The following is a 21,575-nucleotide window of genomic DNA, read 5'->3' as shown; positions in this document are numbered from 1 at the left end:
AGACATTCCAGCTACCCGAACAGTACCTCAAAGGGTGTGTTTCCCAGACCCACTTGTAGCTCCTTGGCGCAGAGTCCCATGTATTTTGATCAGCAAAGTCCTGTGCCCAGAGGCTCATCACAGCCCTGTTTTGTTTTGTTGGAGGTAAAATTTGCGTAGCATAAAATTAACTATATTAAAGTGTACAGTTCCATGCCTGCCCAGTGCTTGAGCCCATCAGGCCGAAGGCAGCTTATGCGCTGGACGCCCTGCTAATCTTAGGCTGCATGTCTCTGGGTACCCAAGTTTTGTGGGCATCAGACCCCACTAATCCCTGCCATGTTGAACTCTGTTCCTGCCAGCACTGCATTTCCCCCTTGCCAGGGGTATGAGCTCCGCCCTGGCTGAGCTTGCTTAGCTGTGGTCCTGAGACTACGTTTGGTCCTTGGCATCCCTCTTCTCCTCTTGGAACTCAGCATGACGTAGACACACCTGTTGCCTCACCTGCCAAGCAGATTAGCCTGCTTTGGCTGCCAGCACCGGGGTAGACCAAGTCCCCTTCCATACTTCCATACTTGTAGTCTCTAACGTGTATTAGTGACCATCTTCTGTGGTTCTGGTTAAGGGCTCTATGGTTGGGTCTGCCTGGATTCAATCTCAGCTTTACCACACACCCTCACACAAGTAACTGGCCAAGTTACTTTATCAAAATGGGAGTTTTAACAGTATGTACCTCATAGAATTGTTGTAATGGTTAGATAAGATAATGGATGTGCAACTCTTAGCTTTGCTGATGTATGGTAAACCCTCAATAAATGTGATAGATTTACCTGCCTGGTCATGGCTGGATCCCTCCCTTGTTGCCTGTTCCTAGTGGGTCTGTTAGTTGCATATGGCAGTGCTGTCTCCTTAGTTCTTGAGCTGTGGTTACCTCTACCACTATGAGATAAAACTATGTTAGCTTTTTAAAATTGTCTAGTAGCTAATGATTGCATGATGCTTTACACTTCACAAAATACTTAGCCATGTTTCCTCTTAAATATTGGCCAAGTTTTGGGGCTGCCTTAGTGATCCTCATATTAACCACCCTCAGGCCAAGATCCTGAATTAGAGCAGGTTGTTTTGGTCTCATAACCCCTTGTCTGTCTATATCACTGTCCAGTGTGATGAGCATGCAGCTCTTCTTTTCAGTTTACCCATATCTGTTTGAGTGTCCCAAACACTCAAGTTGACGATCAAGATGCAGAACAGCGCAGGCCACTGTTATCCACAACGCTAGTAGTTGGATTACCCTTCCTTAGGAAGAGCACCTCTCAGCAAACTGTCCCCTGTACTGACACCATCAGAGTTCAGCACTTGAAATGTATCTTTTGAGAGTAAGCTGCTGTTCTCTAAACCTCTACTCAAAATTGCACTTTTTTTTTTGCGATACGCGGGCCTCTCACCGTTGTGGCCTCTCCCGTTGCGGAGCACAGGCTCCGGACGCGCAGGCCCAGCGGCCATGGCTCACGGGCCCAGCCGTTCCGCGGCACGTGGGATCCTCCCGGACCGGGGCACGAACCCGTGTCCCCTGCATCGGCAGGCGGACTCTCAACCACTGCGCCACCAGGGAAGTCCCCCAAAGTTACACATTTATCCATTCCTCATTTTGTGTGTTCATTGATCCATGTGGGTAAGGTTCTTCAGGTATTTATGAAGTGCCGAGACCTGGCTGTTTGTTGGGAATTCAAAGTTGAAGGAGATACGGTGCCTGCCCACACGTGAGCTTATGCTTTAGAAGGGAGACAGAAAAGGTCATCAGTATGTGCTTCTCGGAATGCTGAGCCCGAAGGAGTCATGTGACACTGTGGGGTTGCAGAGAAGGGCCAGCCGCGTAAGACGGGAGGTAGACGGAGCAGGTTTCCTGGAGGAGGTGGTTCTTGAAGAGAACTTCGTAGGAGGAATGAAAGTTCGACCAAGGAGTTTGGGAAATGAAAGGCGTCATAATAAGCTGTTGGCTCTAAATGCCATCTCAGTCTGTTTGGGCTGCTGTAACAAAACACCACAGACTGTGTGGTTTATAAGCAGCAGAAACTTATTTCTTACAGTTCTGATGGCTGAGAGATCCAAGATCAAGGTGTCAGCAGATTCAATATATGATGAGAGCCCACTTTCTGGTTCATAGATAGCTGTCATTTTGCTGTGTCCTCACGTGGCAGAAGAGGCAAGGGGTCTCTCTGGGGCCTCTTTTATAAGGGCACTAATCCCATTCATGAGGGCTCCAAAGGCCCCACCTCCAGGCACCATCACTTTGGGGGATAGGTTTCAACATAGGAATTCGGGGTTGGGGGAGACACCAACCTTCAGTCCATAGCAAATGCCTTCCTACCACTAAGTTAGCATCTTCAGTTATGGTGTTCACAAACTTGAGGGAAAGCAGCATTGCACCTTGTGCTACTTGTATGACTTCTTGAGTGCCACGGCATCAAGCTAGATGGTTCTGTGCATTCTCCATCTGAAAGCTTCTCCGGTGCTGCCTGCTTCACACAGGTTTGATGATGGAACACTGGGTCACGTGAGGAGTGTTGAGGATCCTGGTTGGAACCGAAGGGGGCAGAAGGGGGATTTTAGAGGGCACAAAATTCACATCTTGCCCAGTTCACACTTCAACCCACAGGGTGACCTGTTCACGCCCACACCCTTTTTTCCATGTGCCCTAGACTCAGGGACAGTACCATTTAGTGAATGCCTTCCCATTGTTGTGTTAGTTATATGGTCTCTTATATGTCAGTTGCACGGGAGCTTAGTTTGGTAGAATTCTGACAGATGGAGCAAGTACAGCGCTCAAGTACAAAACACAGTTATCTCATGTGATGAGCATCATAATAGGAAAGTGACTAAGTAGAGAGGGTAGGGGCAACCTCAGAGGAGAGTGACCATTGAACCACGTGAGATCGAATTCTGTCTTTTAAAGGTAATCCACTCGCTCACTCACTCTCTTGCTTGAACTTGCACGCTCAGTAAACCGTTATCAAGTTAATATCATGTGCCAGGCCCTAAGCTGTGTGTTAGGAAGAGAACTAGAAGTCACAGTCCCTGCCCTCAAGATGTCATCATTTCGTGGAGAGCGCAGAGGGAGCAGATAATCAGAGGTCAGTGTGATGGATGTCATGTCAGCGTTCTTTGGGCATCTTATCTGGATAGGCAGTGTTACCAGCAGGAGATTGTCAAAGAAGGTTACTTAGATGCAGTGATAAATATGAGTGTCATTGTGTGGAACGATTTGTACCTTTTGGGGTTCATAGACTCCAGTGAGACCTAGAACTCTGGACTCTCCCTGGGAAAATGTGCCTACACATAAAAATTTTATATACTTTCAGAAGCTTCTCCGAGTCACTAAAGCCCATCCATGAACCCCCAGCTAAGCCCTCTTGTAAGAGTTGATACTCACAGAGCATCAGGGACACAGTGCCATGGAGAATACCAGTGGCTGCTTTATGTCAGTACTTGGGAGAGGAATATTTTCCATTATCAGAGATAATGGAAAATCAAGCAAGTAGTTGTGACAATTCCAGCAGGCCTGAGAAATCCCTTAGTAATGACTTTTTCTTGCTAGTGCTGGTGACAAGTGAAAATATAAATGCAGTCAGAAATTTGGTTCAGGACAGCATAGACTTGCTAAACTGTGAACATCAGTTCTTCACCTTACTTTTTAAAAAAAAATCAGTATTTTTATTACCCTATATGTATTTTCATCTTAAAAATAAATGTCTTTCATGTGAATAAATGAAAAAAGAAAAGTTGGATTTCGAAGTATAAAAGCTGATCTTGGTCAAGGAAGTTAATCTAAAGTAAGTCAAAGGGACGGGTTCTATCATTCATTCAGAATTTGCAGGCAGGGGAGCAGTGTAGCCATAAAAAGAAAAGAAATCAGAGCTAGTCACCAAAGAATAGAACAAAGAGATGAGGAGCAGAGAAAAGCTGAAAACCCTCCTCTGTTTTCATATTTTTCATGGCCTCTGTTCAAAAGGTCCTGTGAGTCTGATCAAACATCTTTCCCTCCCCTCCTCTCCCCTCCCCCTTTCAGCTGAGGATACCTATTTATTTTTACACTTCCTTTCCTCCCCCATCTCCCAGCTCATCCCAGACTGCATCCCATAGGCAAAGCTGTGAAGAATCCATCTGGCCTGGTCCTTAGAGTTTCTTGTTCTTCCTACCATCCCTTCAAGAGAGTAGGGCAAAGACCTGGTTTGTGCAGATCTAGGAGCTAAAGTGTGTGTCAGGGAGCAGGGAGAATTCTCACTTAGCCTGTACCAACCAGAGCTGAGCGCCCCCATGCCTTGGCTGGGGCGGGCGGTGGGAAGCATGGTGCCTTCTGGGAATACATCCCACTCCCCACTGCACCTTCCTCTTCAGTGTTGCACCTACAGCAGTCCCTTCTCCTAAGGTCTGTGCCCCTTGCACTGGCATTCTTTTTTTTTTTTAATTAAAATTTTTTTTTAATTTTTATTTTTTGGCTGCACCGTGCGGGATCCTAGTTCCCCGACCAGGGATCGAACCTGCGCCCCCTGCCTTGGCAGCACAGAGTCCTAACCGCTGGACCGCCAGGGAAGTCCTCGGGCATTTGTTCCTCACCCATCCTCTCATCACTTTCAGGAACATCCCTGGGTATGACTCTCTCATCCTCCTGACAAGGAAATGCATTTTATCTTTGACTCCAGTAACCATGCTCTCCACACTGCACCATGCCAGTGTCAGGGCGGCATCTTATGACCCTTGTCCATGGTCACTGTCCTCTAGCCAGAGACCACCAGGAGCACACCTGTAGTTGAGTAAGTTGGGTTTATTGCTTTTGGTATAGTGATGGAGCCCTCGCACCGTGGGGAGCCTCACAGCAGCTCAGTACAAGACGGTGATAGAAGAAAGGACATCCCAGACTTGGGTTTGTGTTTGGTGACTTTGGAGAGGATTTCAAGTAGCAGGACTTTGCTCTAGATCAGGAAACTGGGCAACTCTGTGACGATATCTTAAATCTTATCTATAGGGAGAGGAGCAAAGCCAAAGTTGTCACTGGGAAAGAAGCAGCAGTCGCTACTCACTCGCTGGGCTTTCTGGTATTTTCTGCCGTGATCAATGTTTATGCTTTGTCTGTGTTAAGATATGACTTCCGAGTGGCTGTGTTTTTGTGTTGTCCCACCACCGTCACAGAGTGGCCTCATCTGATGTTGATTTTTCGCAGAATCAGTGACATTTAACAGGAGAACACAAGGCCCAGCCTGAGTGCCAGGCCGGCTCCCAGGTGTTAGGGGCTGCTTCTCCCTTGCTCCGTCTGCCCTGCTCTGAACTGCCCCACTTCAGAGATCAGCCTCCTTGATGAAAGCCTCCACCTGCTTCCTCCTCGACTGCCTGCCTGCTCTCTTCACTCCTGTGAAGGCTTGTCCTCGGCCCCCGCTTATCAGCTCCTCTCTTGGCGCACTCCTTTCCCTAACCAGACAGACGCCCTGTGGAGAAGGGCTGTTTTGCGTGTGTGCTGACGGCAGCCCACAACACCTCTCCTCCCTCCCTCCTGGTGTCTCCTATGCTGATCTCTTCCCCTGGTGGGCAGAGGGGGCGTCATTCGCTGTTCTCCTCTCAGGTTTCTCTTCTTTTAATTTAAAAATTGTTTTTTTTAATTTATGTTTTTAATTTAAAAATTAAAAAAAAATTGTTTTGGCCACACTGCGCAGCATGTGGGGATCCCAGTTCCCCGACCAGGGATCTAACCCGCGGGCCACACCGCACCACCCTCCCACCTCCCCACGGTGGCAGTGCGGAGTCCCAACCACCAGACCAGGGAAGTCCCCCCCACTCAGATTTCTGAGCACTTTGGCAGGAAGGCCTAAAACCATAAACATATGTTTTTCCACCCTCAGCAGCACAAAGCTGCCTGGCAATTCCTCTTTTCATAACTTGTTTATTCCCTGTTGCAACCCCTAAAGCCATTTTTCCAACAGTTTTCAGGCCCAGGAACCTCCCCTTCCAGAAGATGGTCGGAACCCCCACTCTACGGAGATGATAGAAGGCATCTCATTTTGTCTACCTCAGCTACCTTATTTTCCCTGCTCTAATTTTTTTCTAAATTTCCACCCATCTTCTTTCCCGTGATCCTCTCTGGAAGGAGGAAGGCTCGATCCTGTTGTAGCCTAAACCCTCCATGCACGTTCCTGATCTCTCGCCCCTTCTCCTTAGCCCCTCACCTTGCCGACTTCCCCAGCCAGGCAGCCTCTTCAGCCTGACTCCTTCCTTTTGAGATGAAATTCCAAGGAGGCGGTCTTGCCTGTTTGTGCACTTCCTTCACATCCGCTTACACCTCAACACTCACCTTCCCATTGTGGTCTCCTCATCACTTCCTCCTAGACTCTTCATCTTGGTGAATTTGACAACGTCAGACAGCCTTTGCCCTTGACTCTCCTGAGTCAGTGCCCTCCACCTTCTCCTGGCTTCTGTTGGTTTCACTGCTTAGTCATCTCTTTGGTAGGTTTCCTCATGACTCTGATCCCCTCCCTCTTCCTCCTTCTTTCTATGTTTTCTCTTCCTAGTTCCCTTTCTGTCCTGCTTCCCTTCAACAATCTCATCCACTCCCAAACTTGAGTAGTTCACAGATTTATCTCTGTCCTTGGCCTTTGTCCAGAGCCCTAGTTCTCTATTTCTAACTGCTTGCTAAACATCTATAGCATGATGTGTCATCAGTACTGAAACATCAGTTGTCTGTAACCAGGTTCATCATTCTCAGCAGAACCAGTTTTTTTGTCCCCTTTAATGGCATTTCCATTCTCTTTCACCCACAGATCTGGGATTTGATCTGTCATCTTTGACAGTCAAATCGCATGGGTTCTCTACCTTTGCTTTCTCTCTTGCATGTGGCCTCATCTTGGGGGAGCTCACCACATTAGACTTACGCTGTTATGGAGCTATCACCTTGTCAGTTAAGGGCAGGGCATTGGTCTTACTCACTGCTGCTTGCCCCTTAGTGTCTGCCACAGTGCCTTACCCAAAGCAGACCCTCACTGTTTGTTGAGTGGTTGTCTATAAAGTAAGCATTTTAATGCTTTACTTGCATTTCATGAACTGTTTGTCATTGAACATATTTCTTGTCATTAGTTCTTTAAATACTTTTATTCTTAACCAAGCAAGCACCAGAGTAAAGTTTCATACCCAGAACTTCAACTCTGGTACTTATGCTGTTTTTCAGGAAGAGCAGTTAGGTAAGGGTACATAGGTTGGTCAGGAGGTGTTAATTTCACCTTCCTTCTTGAGAGCCGGGTATAATACATACGGTTATTACGTTTTCACGGCAATTTTAGATAACTTCCATCTCCTTTTATACATTGATTTTTCTGCTTTTTTTGCTTCTTTATTTTTTAACAGGTTTTCAAAATGGAAACTATCACTGTGACATAAGATGCTATTGATAGTACATCAGTATGGTTCAGCTATTCCCCTGCCCAGCAGAGTGTAGCTGCTCTGTGCACAGCCCTGTAATACATATTAGTTACACAGACATTAGAGAAGCCCTTCCCATCCATATGTATGTGCATGGCCCGCGGAAGTTAATAATGCCGTATATCACATGCACGTAGAATGTAAAACGTACTTCAGAATGACAGCAGGCTCATATAAAATGAATATTGGCTTACGACGAGAGGAAAGCTAGGGAAAGATTTTTGTCCTTTCACACCTGCTCTTTACTGAATTATTTGTTTCTGTGTCTCAGTATCCCGGACTCACATTCTGCCCCCCCCCCTTTTTTTTTTGTCAATATTACGCTCCTCTCACCAGCCACCTTGCTTCACTTCAGCCACATGGATAACAAAAGAACCCCTTTGGAGAAATGAAAGATAGCAATTATACATTGGTATTCATGTTACAGGAGTCACACTGCCATCCTCAGGGAGTTTAACAATGAATATCCAGTATTAATTGCCACAGTAACTGTGCGTCTGACCTTGCTGAAGTGCAATACATCAGTTTTACATAGTAAAATTATTTGCCACTAAGAGATTTAGAAAGGATGATCTTAAAATTATATTGCTGTTTAGAATGACTAGTATTTTTTGTTTTTAAGAAGATCTTGGGGGACTCAAATGACTAGGTCACTACATTTTCTTAGGAATCAGCACACCGGGAGTTGAAATCATCATTTTCCCACTGATTTGGTTGGCAATGACGACAAGAATAGTGCCTTCCTATTCTTATGGAAGGTGAATAAATACATCGGCATCTCTGATAAATCTATGGAACTGATAATAAGGCACGAGGACATAGTACTTTTTATCCAACGGGGGGCGGGAAAATGTTCTTTTTGTGTGTTTGTACCTAATTGAGGTAGGGTTTTCTGCCAGGAGCAGAAACACAGAAGCATGCTAGGAACCCTAGGACGTGTTTCCCTTTTTAAAGAGGCAACATAATTTTTAAGGTGAAGCCTCTTTGCTATCAACTTTTCTTGCTTCAATCTTCTGCTCAGATCCTCAGAAATACAGACGGTAAATATTTTTACAGGTGTTTCTCCCTACCCCCTCCGCCCCTACCTGCCTCTGGTTGGGCGCCACCCATCAGGAGAATTTCACACTCCACACTCTGGAAGCGTTTGTCACTTGGGTGTCACTTGGGTCGGCTCCACACTGCTGGGTCAGCAGTGAGCCCGACTCTGACAGAGCCACGTCAGCGGGCCGTGTTAGGCTCTGGGCTGTGGAAGCTGTGTGTGCAGAAATGAATGATTGTTCAGCCTTCTCTCCGTGTTAAAAGGGACCGCGGTGAAGAAAGTCAGTGCATTCACCCGTGACATCCGAATTTCAGCCTAGATGAGGTTCTAACTAGAGATCCGTTTTTGCTTGTATTCTGGCAAAACAAGTATGTGATAAATATGAAGGCCACCTCAAGTTTGGGAGTAAAACAGGAACTGAATGATAGAATGAGTAGTTTTTTTCCCACCTTAAAATAAGGCTGTGATGTAAATGAATATGATATATATCTGCTACATCTGCTTAATATGGCTTGCTCATTGTTTTAGTGTTTAAATGATGTTTTATATGACTTTCTAATTTTAATATAGTGGCAGTTTAAGAAGTATTAACCAGGTAAAAGAGAGTATAGCACACACGCAATTAGTATATTGTGTTTTTGAGACTTTGAACTTTCGATTTCTTAATTCACATCATTCAGGTAGTTTTAAAAATGAACTCTGAATCCCATCCCCACTTCATTCTTTTTTCCAGTTTCCTTTAAAGTATTTATGTCTTTCTAATGCTTTATGTATCCATACAACTTGAGCCTGGACCCTGTACCATTAGAGGGAGATCCTTGACCAGGTTCCTAATTTGTTCTGAATCTGTAAAGATATTAGGTGGGAAAGCAACTTGAGAAAGTGCAGCTTTAGTTAGCTTCTTTTTTTTTTTTTTTTTTGCCTTTTAAATTTTCTCTCTGTTTTTCTTTCTTCCATCCATCACTCCCATCGGCAATGAAAGCAGGATGATGAAGTGACAACCGTTCAGGTTAAAGAGCAAGACCGGGACGTCCTGGTGCTGAAGAAAGTGCAGAGCTGCGGCCCAGCCCCCCAAGCGGGGAGTTTGGAGAGTGATTGGAGGTCAGAGTTCCCACCCAGCCCCGTGCTCCTGTTTCCTTTTCCCTGCCTTCCTCCCCTTCTCCCGCTCCATCTCACTCGCTCTCTCTGCCTCCTCTATCCCCCCCTCCCTCCCTCCCTCCCTGTTTTCTCCGCCTCTCGAGCCCAGCGTGCTAGCTGACTGCAGAGCTCTTAGCAGCCAGATGGACTCAGTTCCCAGTGAAAGGACAGAGATGGCAAGATCTTTGAGCCTTTAGGGGATGCCTTTGTTAGTAGCCGTGCACAATGGGCAGCTCCCGGCTGAGAGTCTTTGACCCTCATTTAGAGAGGAAGGATTCTGCCGCGCTTTCAGACCGAGAGCTGCCCTTGCCCACCTTCGATGTGCCTTCTTTCAAATACATTGACGAGGAGGACGAGGACGAAGAATGGAGCAGCCGTTCACAGTCCTCCACTGAGGATGACTCCGTGGACTCTCTGCTCTCCGACAGATACGTGGTCGTGTCCGGGACCCCAGAGAAGATCTTGGAGCACCTTTTGAATGACTTGCACCTGGAAGAAGTCCAGGACAAAGAAACAGGTAAGGCAGGGGGGTGTCTCCTGCTTCCAGACTCACAGCTGCGGCTGCCCTTGTCAGTTTCCAGAGGGGCAAAGCCTCCGTCTGTACTGTAGCTGAAACCAGAGTGGGCTGACCCAGCATATGCTTCTTGGGCCTCCCCCTTAGCCTCCTGCTGTTTTGTTTAAATCCAGTAAATGGACGCACGTAGATCCAAGCAGCCGCCTGGGAAGTAGCTGTACAAAGAAAATGATACGAAGGCAGATGTTCTTGTTTCGCTGGCCGTTTTTACCACATCTCACCTAAAGGCAGTTGGCGAGAGGCCAGCATTTAATAGCCAGTGTCCAGTGGGAAGGAATATGAGGGATGGGGTTACCAGCTATAGCGTGCACCTGGCTTGTGGGAAGCACTGAGCTGGGGGGAGTAGCCTCCCTGCCGAAAAGTCAACAATTAATGCAACTACTCAGCAGCTATTAGCTTAGCAGCAACTTCTGCCTTTTTCCATGTGGTTTACAAACTGCTCAGAGCAAGCCCTGCTGTGCAGGATATGATATTCATAGCTTCTCAGACCAGAAACTGTAATTCACTGAAGTCTTGTTGATCAGGCTTCTTGTCCTTTCTATTTAATCTGGGAGCAAAATACCCACTTAGCTTTTTCACCCTTGCACTTCTGGAAACACTACCGTTGCATGATCTACCCAAACTTCCTTTATCACACAAGGGCAGTGCTTGCTTCTCTTAAGCAAAATTTATCATTTGTTCCAGCCTGGAGCAGTTATTCCAATGAACAGGCCTCTGGCTGTAGCCTGAATTCTGCAACTTGATGCCCTGACTAAAATACACTTTTTGCTGCCACCGTAGCACCTGTGATGCCGCAGTTTGCAGTATATCAACTGCGTCAATAAAAGGCATTTTTGGTTTTATTAGTACAAGTAACTCCTTAGGTTTTTCCCATGCAGGAAGGGTTGTGAAATGACAGCTTAGGTGGGAACAAGAGTTTCCTTAGGTCCCAGTAGTTTTGTCTGAACTTAATTGATGTCTGGGTCTATACTGCATTATAAAGGACGTTAAGAGAAACAAAGATGTGTGAAATATGTAATAGTGTTTTTATCAAAAAGCCAAAAATGACTCAATCACGCATCCTACATAAATGTTACTGTTTGATCTTGAAATTCAAATAAAAACTTTATTTTGCATATCTGTGTTTGGGGAAAAATAGCAATAGTTGTCATTTATACACAAACAAGCTAAAAGAGAAACGTATTGTTGTGGCATTTGCTGGGTGGTTTTTGTATGTCTATCTATTAATATTTTGTGCGTTTGAGCACTATTTCCGTGTTCTGCTTCATCAGAGATAGTCATCATGGAACTGGCCATAATTTTCCGCGTACTGGTTAGCAGACTGCTTTACACAGGTGGTTTGGACTAGATTACAGGCAAGTTATCTGCCACGAAGAGGACACCTTTGAACGTGCGTAGCAGTTTGGGGGACTGAATGCGTTCTTTTTAATAGCACTGCAGTTCTATAACACAGGACTTTGTGTCTAAGTCATATTAATAAGAGTAGAAATTACTGAAGCCAGTACTAGGCCTACTTGATTTCTTTTTTCTTTCGTTCTCACTGTCATTAGTTTTTTGTGAAAGATGGCCTAGGTACCCACTGACAAGTTACCCCTGGGAATGAGAAATCACCCTAATTCCTGTTACTAATGCCAGGAGTGGCCTCCTGCTGGGAAACAGTGTTGTACCTGGTGTCTAGTGACTGGTATTCCCAGTTTCTTCTCGATTATACCAACTCTGGGATCAGATGTGTCCCTCTTGCCAGGTGCCGAGCAAAGCTAAAAGGACCACGACTCGGTGTGGCCAAAGCCGGGCAGGTAGAGCCCCGCAGGGGTCAGTCTCTCCTCATTCCTCCTCATTTCCTTCGCGTTTGCAGAGGACACATGTAAAACTTCAGATGTTTGCAGGGACACCTGAGGGGGAAAACAGTAACAACTCTTCCTCTGATCAAAGGAGAGTTTTATGAAAATGAAAAAGTCAACTTTGGAGAGAGATTGACGTGTAATATGATAGGGACACCTAAGTGGGAGCCACATGCAGTTCTTCCACGCTTCACGAATAGCGCTTGGAGAAAATACAACAGAAGAGCCACTGGGTGGCTTTTGTTGGTAACATTTTAAAAAATATAAATCTCAAATCAATTTCATTTACAAATTGAAGAAAAGTGGTTATGAGTTCGTTCTAGTTTGAATACTAAATGAGTCACATATTTAAAGTAGTTGGGGCCCCTTGTCACTGACAGCGGTGAATGTTAGTTCTTTATCTTGGTCAGGCTGGCAACCCTCACTATAAAAGGTCTACGTGTGCAGGAGTCTGAGTCGCGTAAACATATGGAAGACAGATGGAGGAAAACGAGAAGGGGCTGCACTAAACGTATACAGCAGCGTTTTTATGTTCTTGAGCGCCCCTTTTAGGGAGATGGAGCCATATGGAGCCGGGTGGGGCCATATGGTGGTTATCCACATGGCCCCAACGGCAATGAGGAAGAAAGCATTCATGGGAAGAAATAAATGGTCCTGGAGGCTGGGATGAGCCTGTTCTGGACTCTTACATTCCTGTACCCACCAGAGGCTGGGCAAGTTAACCAAGCAAGAGATGCAAGTTATTTCCATCTCTTCCCCACAGAAGTCACTTCATTGTGAAAATGTAGGTGCAAGGCCCAATAGGCTAAGAGACCTATACTCACAAAGGACAGGTTCAGGTGATTAGTAATTGCTGTCTACATGCAAGTGGAAAAAAAGTTTACTTAACTGAATGGAATAGAAATAAGAGATACTGTATTTTTTTGTTATTACCCAAATCTAGAATAGAATGGAATAGCAAACAATAATTCATATAGTATTCTATCACCATATCAAACTGAGTTTCAAAAGCAAAAAACATTATTAGAGATGCTTACAAGCAACCTACTAATGATTTTCATAAATGATTTGATCCACACAACACTTACCATGCTTAGTTTCATAATCCCCTACGTGCCTACCTTTCCTCCCTGGTATTACCAAACAGTCATCCTGGGAATATCTGGAATGAGTGGATGGATGGATGGATGGATGGATGGATGAATGAATGAATGAATGAATAATTCTTCATTGTTTAAAATAGAAAAACTGTTTGAGTCTGGTAACTGGATACCTATTTGTGAACATTGAAGGACTGCAGCTGTTTTCAAAGATTACCTTTTCTTTCGAGGTTCAGGGTCTGACTTGAAGCGTTTGGAATGTTAGGGAAAAATCAAGCAGCTCTATCTTTCATCTTCCCAGAAATAGGGCAGACGTCACTGGGCATTCCCAGCCCAGGAGAATTACAAGGAAGGCAAGAAGCAAGAAAATGTGTTGTGAATAGAGGAGCTGGAGGGGTAGAGGAGCAGGTCCCCACCACCAGCCCCGTCTCTGGAAAGGATCAAATGTGTTTTGTCTAGAGATGCTTCTATTAGGAATAACGATTTCTGTTCTAAGGGGGGTGACTGGGGACAACACTGTGATCAGATGGATACATAGAGAAAATCCTTCTTACTGCCTTTTCTTTCTACATCTGCATTATGATGAGTCTACCTTAGGGGAAACACAAGAGGAAATAACATTATTTGCTCCCCTTTTTTTCCCATGTCTTGGGTTTTTATTCATCTTTTTGAAGCAAATGTGCTTATGATTACAGGTTTTGAAGAAAAAACAAGCAGGGAATAAGGTAGTGGGAACAGGTAAAGCATATTAGCCGATTCTTACTAGGCTCGGCCTGCTTTCTTCCAGGTATGGCTGTTCTTACTTCATGAGGTTATCGTTCAGTATATTGTGTACTCAGTGTGGAAATGTCTGCTCATCCTGCTTTGACCACGGAAGGCATGGACGCCTCCGTGTGGGTGGTGTACTTTCAACAGCACCTAGTAGGCTGATTACATCATGGAGAAAGTGAGTCCCTTACCTTTGTAACGAGGCAACCACCTCCGTGAAAGTACCTGGTTTATATCATAGGAGTGTCTCACTTCATTGATAGGGTCCCAAAGCTATTCTCCATTGCCAGCTTAATGGCTTTTTTTGGGGCATTGCACTGATGGAACCTTGAGTGAAGCTAGGGCAGGCAAGCCATTTTTCATTTTCTTTTATCTTCTTTCCCGTTCCAGCACCAAGCGTATCCTAAATACTTGATACATATTTCTTGTGAAGGAAAATTAAGAATGCCTTTTTCCTGATCGTTGGAAATACGGAAGACAGTTTAGGTGAACTTCTTCCTTAATTTCCTTACCTTTTAGGATTTCTGGAAAGATGTTTGGTGCTTCTCTTCTAGGCTTGCTTTTACAGGTGGCAAGACCTTTATAACGCTGCGGCTGCATGGCTTTTGCAGGACTAAAACTTTTGGTGGGTAGGCATGGAAGTTTTTAGATGGTGGTAAGCCTCGCCGTGATTTTGTGCGATTAACATGCATGTAAAATTATCTTGGATCTATCTTTTTATTTTTGTGGTATCATGTAACACATAATAGACCAGTGGATCTTATCTGTGGCTGTATCATTAGCAGCACGTGGGGCATTTTTCAAAATATCAATGTCTGGGTCCCACCCCCGAGATCCTGGTTCAGCTGACCCGAGTTGGGGCCTAAGAGTTATGGGCTTTGAAGGCTCCCCAGATGAAGCTATATGTAGCCAGGTGTGAGAGCCACAGAACTAGGACAGTGACTTTGTCTCTCCACTTTTTTCAGAGACATATTCAAAGTGTCCAATAGTTATCAATTTGCCCCTGAGAACTACGGGCGTCATTTCTCCTTTCCTCCACCTCCCCTCCCCACTCCCTCTCCTGGTCTCTGTGTCCAGCCTCCTATCCACTGGTCCCTGCCCTAGAGCCTCTGCAGCCTGAGTTCAGAATTCACAAACCTGCATTGCTGGTCCATCCACTGAAATGGTTTTGAAAAAAGAAAACAATCAGAGCGGACAGAGGTACTGGCCACACAGCTGTTAGCTCTCAGTTCTTGGAATGAGGAGGTGACGGTATAGTGAACAAAACCCATTTGGATTTTTGCAGGGTTCTGTCACACTCCAGGGATCTCTGGGTGGTCCTTCAGTCTCACAGCCAGGAATGTTACTTCTGTAAGAAATGATGTTCTAAGGAAGGAGAATATGCACGCAGCAGAGTAGAAAGGGTACCAAAATGAGATTCTGAAGCCTTGGGTCCCCAGATCTGGGCTCCATTAATAGACCAACCTGAGACCTTGAGCAAGTTATATGTGAGATGAGTTCTGACATATCTTTCATCACTAAAATGATTTGATCTAAAGAGATTTATGTCAACCCCTTTCCTTTCAAAGTATGTCACAGAACCGTAGAATTCTAGATCTGGAGGAGACCTTCACCCTGCGGTCGTTTTGTGCTGACCTCACCATCACTTAGGCTTTGCACAAGGGCTGAGGCGGTTTGGCGTGACTTCATGTTGCCCTGTCTTACTGCTGTGTTTCTTCAACCTCGCTCAGAGAGTAGTTAGAATGTTGATGGGGTAACAGGCTTGGAATTCAAGGCTCAGTGGCCATACCCGGTGATGATTTAAGTGTGTTTGTGTATAACCTTGTCCAATGGGAAACTTTTTAAGTTCCTTTGGGAAATTATGCTATAACATTTACAAAGAATAGCTTTGGTTTATCACCTACCAGTAATAGCCGTTTGCAGAGAGTTTTACTATTTTGGGATATTCAGAAACAGTCCGTTGCTAGAGAAAAGCAGCGGTTTTCCCCCAGTGATGAAATACTCTGCATCCGGGCTCTTATACTAGCCCTCCCCCTGTAATTCCTTTACTTTTAACTTTACACACTGCTTCTGTAATAAAGTACAGCAGTGCATATTTGAGTGTTCAGTTTCTATATGCGGGTGAATGAATACCATAGAAAAATTTAATTCCTTCCTTCCGCAGATATTTTCGACCTCTTACGTAGGCACTGTTCTAGCTGTGGGGCATACAGCTGTAAACAGAATACACACAAACTCCTTACCTTCGTGGGGCTTACATTTTAGTGGAGGGAGTCAGACAAAAAGCAAATAGGGAAAGAGTGGATGTTCGTGGTGCTAAATAACCAATCTCATTATAGACACAAATTTGGGAGAACTATATCCACATGTCTTTAAAAATGAAGAAGCTAGAGGATGTTTTAATGCGTTTAAAGTAGTATAGAGAATGAATGTGAAATGTCTGGTCCTATTCAGCAAAGTTCAGAACCAAAGGAAATAGACTTAGTTGAAAAAATAAATAAAAGGAGCTGGAAGTAGGTATAAGTATCCCTGGATGGTACTGGCGACAGCTAGGAGCCGTAGACTCTGCAATCCGGGGAAATGGTTGATGTCAGCCTTTTACCTTCTTGACCTGTGAAGGTAGCTTTCTCAGAGACAAATAACTGGACTAGGTTGCCACTCGAGGTCTTTTTCAGCTTTATGAAACTGTCAGTGTTAAATATTAGGTTAATTTTGTTTGCATACATGCTAATGAAAAAATCAACGAAAGACTAAATAAATTCATTAACACCAACTCCAGCTGCCCTGGGTGTGCCTCAGATGCAGATGAGAACCCCACTGTTCAGCGAAGGCTTGTGTTTTCAGATAAAGCGAAGGCTTGAAACAGCGATCCACGGTGACAATGAAAATCCCCAAAGCGCCATTGAGAGAGTGCTAGGAGTAAAAGTGCTCATATTAGAATATTGGTTTCTGTTCTGCTTTATAAGCTCTGTGCTTCTGGTTTGGTTTGGTTTGGTTTTTTGGCAGTTCCCTTAGCTTCTCTCCTAATTGCTAATGTGGAGAATGTAATGTTTTTGCCGATTGTAATTGAAGCATTGGAAGACTTTATAAATTAATACTGACTAAGTGATGAGATAATTAGAATTGTGTAGAAATTTCTTTCTCATTTGCCTCATGTATGAAATCAAAGAGTTTAGACCACATGACATCTGAGGCCCCTTCCAAATTTGAGAGCCACGATCTGACACCACGCTGTTTATCGAAACATCCCCTCCACTAGATGGATGCTTGTACGGGATGATTATCTCCATCTAATGGACGTAGACGCTAAGGCAGAAGTTAACTAAGCTGCTTCAGAGATAGAGTGGTCATTTGAATCTGAAAGTGAACCCAGATGTATTCCTAGCTTTGTCCTAGACATCATTTTTGCCTAGTGGCTAAAATCTTGAATGAAAGGCAGAACTGAAATAAAAAACCTCCCATTCGACTCTAGCTGTAAACCCCAAATCAGGCGCTTCAGTAGCCACTTAAGAGGGAGCTAATCTCCAGCACAAAGACCTGCTTCTTGGTTTCCACCTGTGAGCGAGGTGGCCACTGGGTGGGCTCACTGCTTCAAGAAGGTTACACAAGAGAGGGGGTGTGGGGGAAGAGGTCCTAGTTGCAGCTGATGCTGTATCAGACCACTCACATCAGATAATGTTAAAAATCAGATTATGACTGTGAATTTCATTTGAGGTGTTCATCTTCTGAACTAATCTGTTCGCACCACCTTTGAACATGTGATACTATATACGATAACAAGGGAATTGATGCTTTTACACTGCCAGTAGATTGTGGGTTAATTAATACTCTTGTTGGTAATGAAGCAAGGTGAAATGCAGTGAGACAGAGATGAAGCATAAGGTCATTAGTGTACACTGATTAATAGTGAAAATGTGGAAGTTTTCATTACAGCATAACCAATGGGCAAAAGAAGATGTTTAATGGATAAAGATGTAAGGAGGAGTACAGCCTACTCTTCAGGGATACCGTCCCCATTTCGAATGAGACTGGATCATCGGAGTGCATTTATTAAATCGCATCATTTTCATGTTTACTCCACATGATGTCTTCCAGTACTTAAAGTTCAACTCTAAGTCTAGAGCACCCTAGAAACAAACTGGAATATTGTAGGGCTGTGAGAAATTAATTTCAGGAGGATCTGAAGATAGGAAATGGAAAAGGAAATACACAAGGGGCGAGAATTACCTCAGAAATTAGATCTTTAGTCTCCTGACTATAAGGGTTTTGAAAAACTTGTGCATCTTAAGAAGAGTTTTTAGACTTTCTTCTTTGAATACTTCTAAGGAAAATATCAACAACTTTCTGATGGGCTAGAGGGAAGGCTGTGTCCTAGAGTTGGGAAGTGAGATAGAGGATCTTTGAAAGTTTCCTTCACACATTATATTCTAGATGAAATACACATGTGACTTCTTGTTTCTGTGAAGTCTGTCCTGCTGGTGATGTCCTCAACCCCCCAAACCATGAGGGTTTTCCTATGTAAATTGTAGCCAGAACAGAAGGCTTAGAAATGAATGGACTTTCTCTTTTATTCACCTTGGAAATTTTATTTGCTTTATTCCCCTTATTTACATTTTCTTTGCTTCCCCTAAAATTGGAGCTTTTCCTCCAACTCGGGTGCTCGATTTGGTACTCATCTTTTTAGGTAGACAACTGTGGGGAAGCTTAGGTATTTCTTTCTTTGTAGTTCAGTAAATTTCTAATTTCCTAGAATGGCTGGTGGATAAATTATTACAAATAACAAAATACTCTGGTACACTGAGAGTTGCCATAAATATGTACATAAATTGTCAATTTTCAAAGAATCGTAATATGTACATAAATTGTCAATTTTCAAAGAATCATAATAGATAAAATTACAGTCTGTTTTTAAATGTAAAATATAAAGGCCCTTTCTCATAAGTCACAAAGTTCATGTAGAATAGTCTTCGGTTTTATAATTACATGAATAAGATATTGGCTTAAATCTGTATAGTCTCTTTGACATAGGGTGAAGGTTCCCTTTTTTTTTTGTAATTTTTAAAAATATATATTTTTATTTTTTAATTTATTTTGGTTGCTCTGGGTCTCAGTTGTGGCAGGTGGGCTCCTCAGTTGCGGTATGCATGTGGGATCTAGTTCCCCGACCAGGGATCGAACCCAGGCCCCCTGCACTGGGAGCACGGAGTCCTATCCACTGCACCACCAGGGAAGTCTCTAAAGGTTGCTTTTTAAACACAAATCCAGTATAACTTGTAGTTTTTCTCATAAAGATGCGTTTGAGAAAGGTAATAGCTTTGTTTAGTTTTCTCTTTATATTTTGTCTCTCTAATATATACCCTCTAAGAACAAAGGCTGCTACTTCTATTTTTCTATCTATAGTTCTATAATCTATAATTTCTGTAGCACAATTTCTCAGTTGGGTGCTGATTTTCTTATAAATTTCTTTTTTTGTTCTTTTTAAAAGGAAAATGGATTTTTATTTCTTTAAAAAGAAAATGCTGTTCTTAACTCTTAAAGTTTTAAAAATGACCATATTTTCTCAGTGAATTTGGGGTCTACTGGCATATTTAATATTGTACTTTAGTAGAAACACTTGTGATTTTGCCAGCGTCCCGCTATATTTCCAGAAACTTGTTTAAATGTGTGATGTGAGTCAGGTATTTTTGGAGCAGCGAATTGAAAGAAGCAACACATTCTGAAATTTCTGGAGACAAGATACTGTGTCAAAAGTCAGTTTGACAATCGAGTAATTTTAGCAGAATCATAGTTTTAATGTAACATCAGCACATGAAATTACTCGAGACTGTGCTTAAGACAATTCAAAGGATGAAAAAACTCTCTTTTCTCTCTCCCTCTGTTTCTCTCCCTCAGAGATTTTGTGTGTCATCTCTCCAGTTGATGGATTTAAAGTGAGATTATCAGATGTTCTTGTCTGTATTTTTTAATGCTGTGACATCGTCCTCAGTCAAAAATTTAGCATCCTATCGGAAAATGGGGAAAAAAGTGATTTTTCTATATAAGAGTATGGATTTCAGATAGTCTTGTAAGTGTGAGGAAGGAATGCTAGTAAATAGCAATTTGTTGATTATAATCGCTGCATGTTAATCTCTCACAGCATGTTTCAGTCAAATTATGGCCTCATGTAAAGGGTGCAATGCCACAGAATTGCTGTAATTGACAAGCACATGTCTAAAAGGAATGTTCTTCAAGTGGGAGAATTTTTGCCTTTAACGTACCTATAATTGAGCTTTCCTCATTTCTTTTTGCAGTCTTTCTCATTATAACCTTCCCCTCCCATTTCCCATTATCCTCATTTTTTGCCCTTGGGGCTTTCTCGCTCTACAATTGAAACGATTCTTTTCATTCTGTTTGCAGCTTTTTTGCCTTGTGCTTAAGGCTGCTATTAGGCTGGCCGTCCTTCCACCAAATCTCAGAAATAAATACGAAATTAGACAGAATTGGTAGGTATGTGTGAACGGAAAGTGTGGTGGAAAACTAAAATACCATGTTGTAATCCCCAGAATATCTTGCTGTAATCTAAATAGCGACAGAAAATTACTTTCAGAGCCATCCTGTATCCTTTTCTGTTTCAGACTTATCCTTCTTTTCAGCATTCAGGATACTTGGTCAGTCTTCTAAGTTTTAAATCTTTTAATCCTGTAAATGAGCTTCACTTAGTGTGAAGATGAAAAGCATCAGTTAAAATTGCCCATCTCATGTCTGGTTGGATATTTCTACCTAAATTCTCAGTCTAACAGTGAACAGGGTTTTAGGTGAGTGGCTGTATATATCAGGGCTCATGATGGTAGTTCTAATATTAAAGCATCTGGTGTTTTCCTTCTTGCTACATCCCTTTGAATGTGCCTTAAATAGACTTGTTATGAAGAAAGATTTACATAGTACATAGAGCAAGTTAGGTTTTCCCCCCAAATTTTCTTCCTGTCTTGCTTGATATCACATGGCTTGTTTTTGTGTAGCAGGCTTATAGATATCATAAATACAGTGTCATGATTTTGTTAAGAAAAAAAAAGAAGAACAGGGTGAAGATATTTTCATCCTAATTTTGGATCTTTTCCCAAGAACGGAACGTACGAAGTGTGACTCCTTGTGTCTTAGTTCAGTTTGATCTGAATTTGAAGGCATTGCAACGTCGTTTTCATTTACCACTGATGACTTTTGTAGAAAGATTTTAGTAAGCTCAAGTTCTGCCAGTGCTGATTGGCGTGTTGTGAGTGCGTATCTCAGAATTATTGTGACAGTTTACACTATCTGACAGTCTTCTGGGGAGGTTGTTTGTTCTTTTAAAAAATAATCAAAAACATAAAAGGCAAATATGTCTTCATCAGCACATTCTACAAATCCACAGTAATGAGATCAGGATAAATTCACAGCACTCATCTCTCCTTAAATGTACGTTCCCTGCTTATGATAGCTGAGAAACTTGAGAACAAGACCACACTACTGATCATGTGTTTGAGTTCCTGAAAATTTTCTGTGGGTGTATATTATTTGTGATCAGGCATGGCTGCATACAACAGAAAATCTCGAACAGTGACATAAACAGGTTACGTATACTTCTGTCTCATGTGAAAATAAAAATAAAGAAGTGCAGTCCAGAGCTGGTAAGGCCCCTCTGAAATCAGCCAGGAGTGAGA

At 43.2% G+C, this 21,575-nt stretch overlaps 1 protein-coding gene across 3 annotated transcripts in view; it reads left to right on the top strand.

The window, feature by feature from the left end:
- The window catches only part of RAPGEF5 (Rap guanine nucleotide exchange factor 5), a gene marked incomplete at its 5' end in the record, with an annotated part of 214,756 nt that overhangs the window by 137,974 nt on the left and 55,207 nt on the right, over window positions 1-21,575 (top strand). For 2 of the 3 annotated variants that reach the window (XM_082662273.1, XM_082662271.1), the window contains 2 exons: window positions 9,462-9,580; window positions 10,045-10,133. In XM_082662273.1, coding sequence (XP_082518399.1) covers window positions 9,462-9,580; window positions 10,045-10,133 — 208 coding nt within the window. The remainder of the gene's footprint in view (window positions 1-9,461; window positions 9,581-10,044; window positions 10,134-21,575) is intronic. The other variant, XM_082662272.1, reaches the window with a different exon arrangement.

The sequence above is a fragment of the Grampus griseus genome (assembly GCF_964374135.1).
Source record: "Grampus griseus genome assembly, chromosome: 9".
NCBI classification, from domain to species: domain Eukaryota; kingdom Metazoa; phylum Chordata; class Mammalia; order Artiodactyla; family Delphinidae; genus Grampus; species Grampus griseus.
Note: the sequence above shows the minus strand (reverse complement) of the source record. Positions and strands in the feature narration are given on the sequence as shown.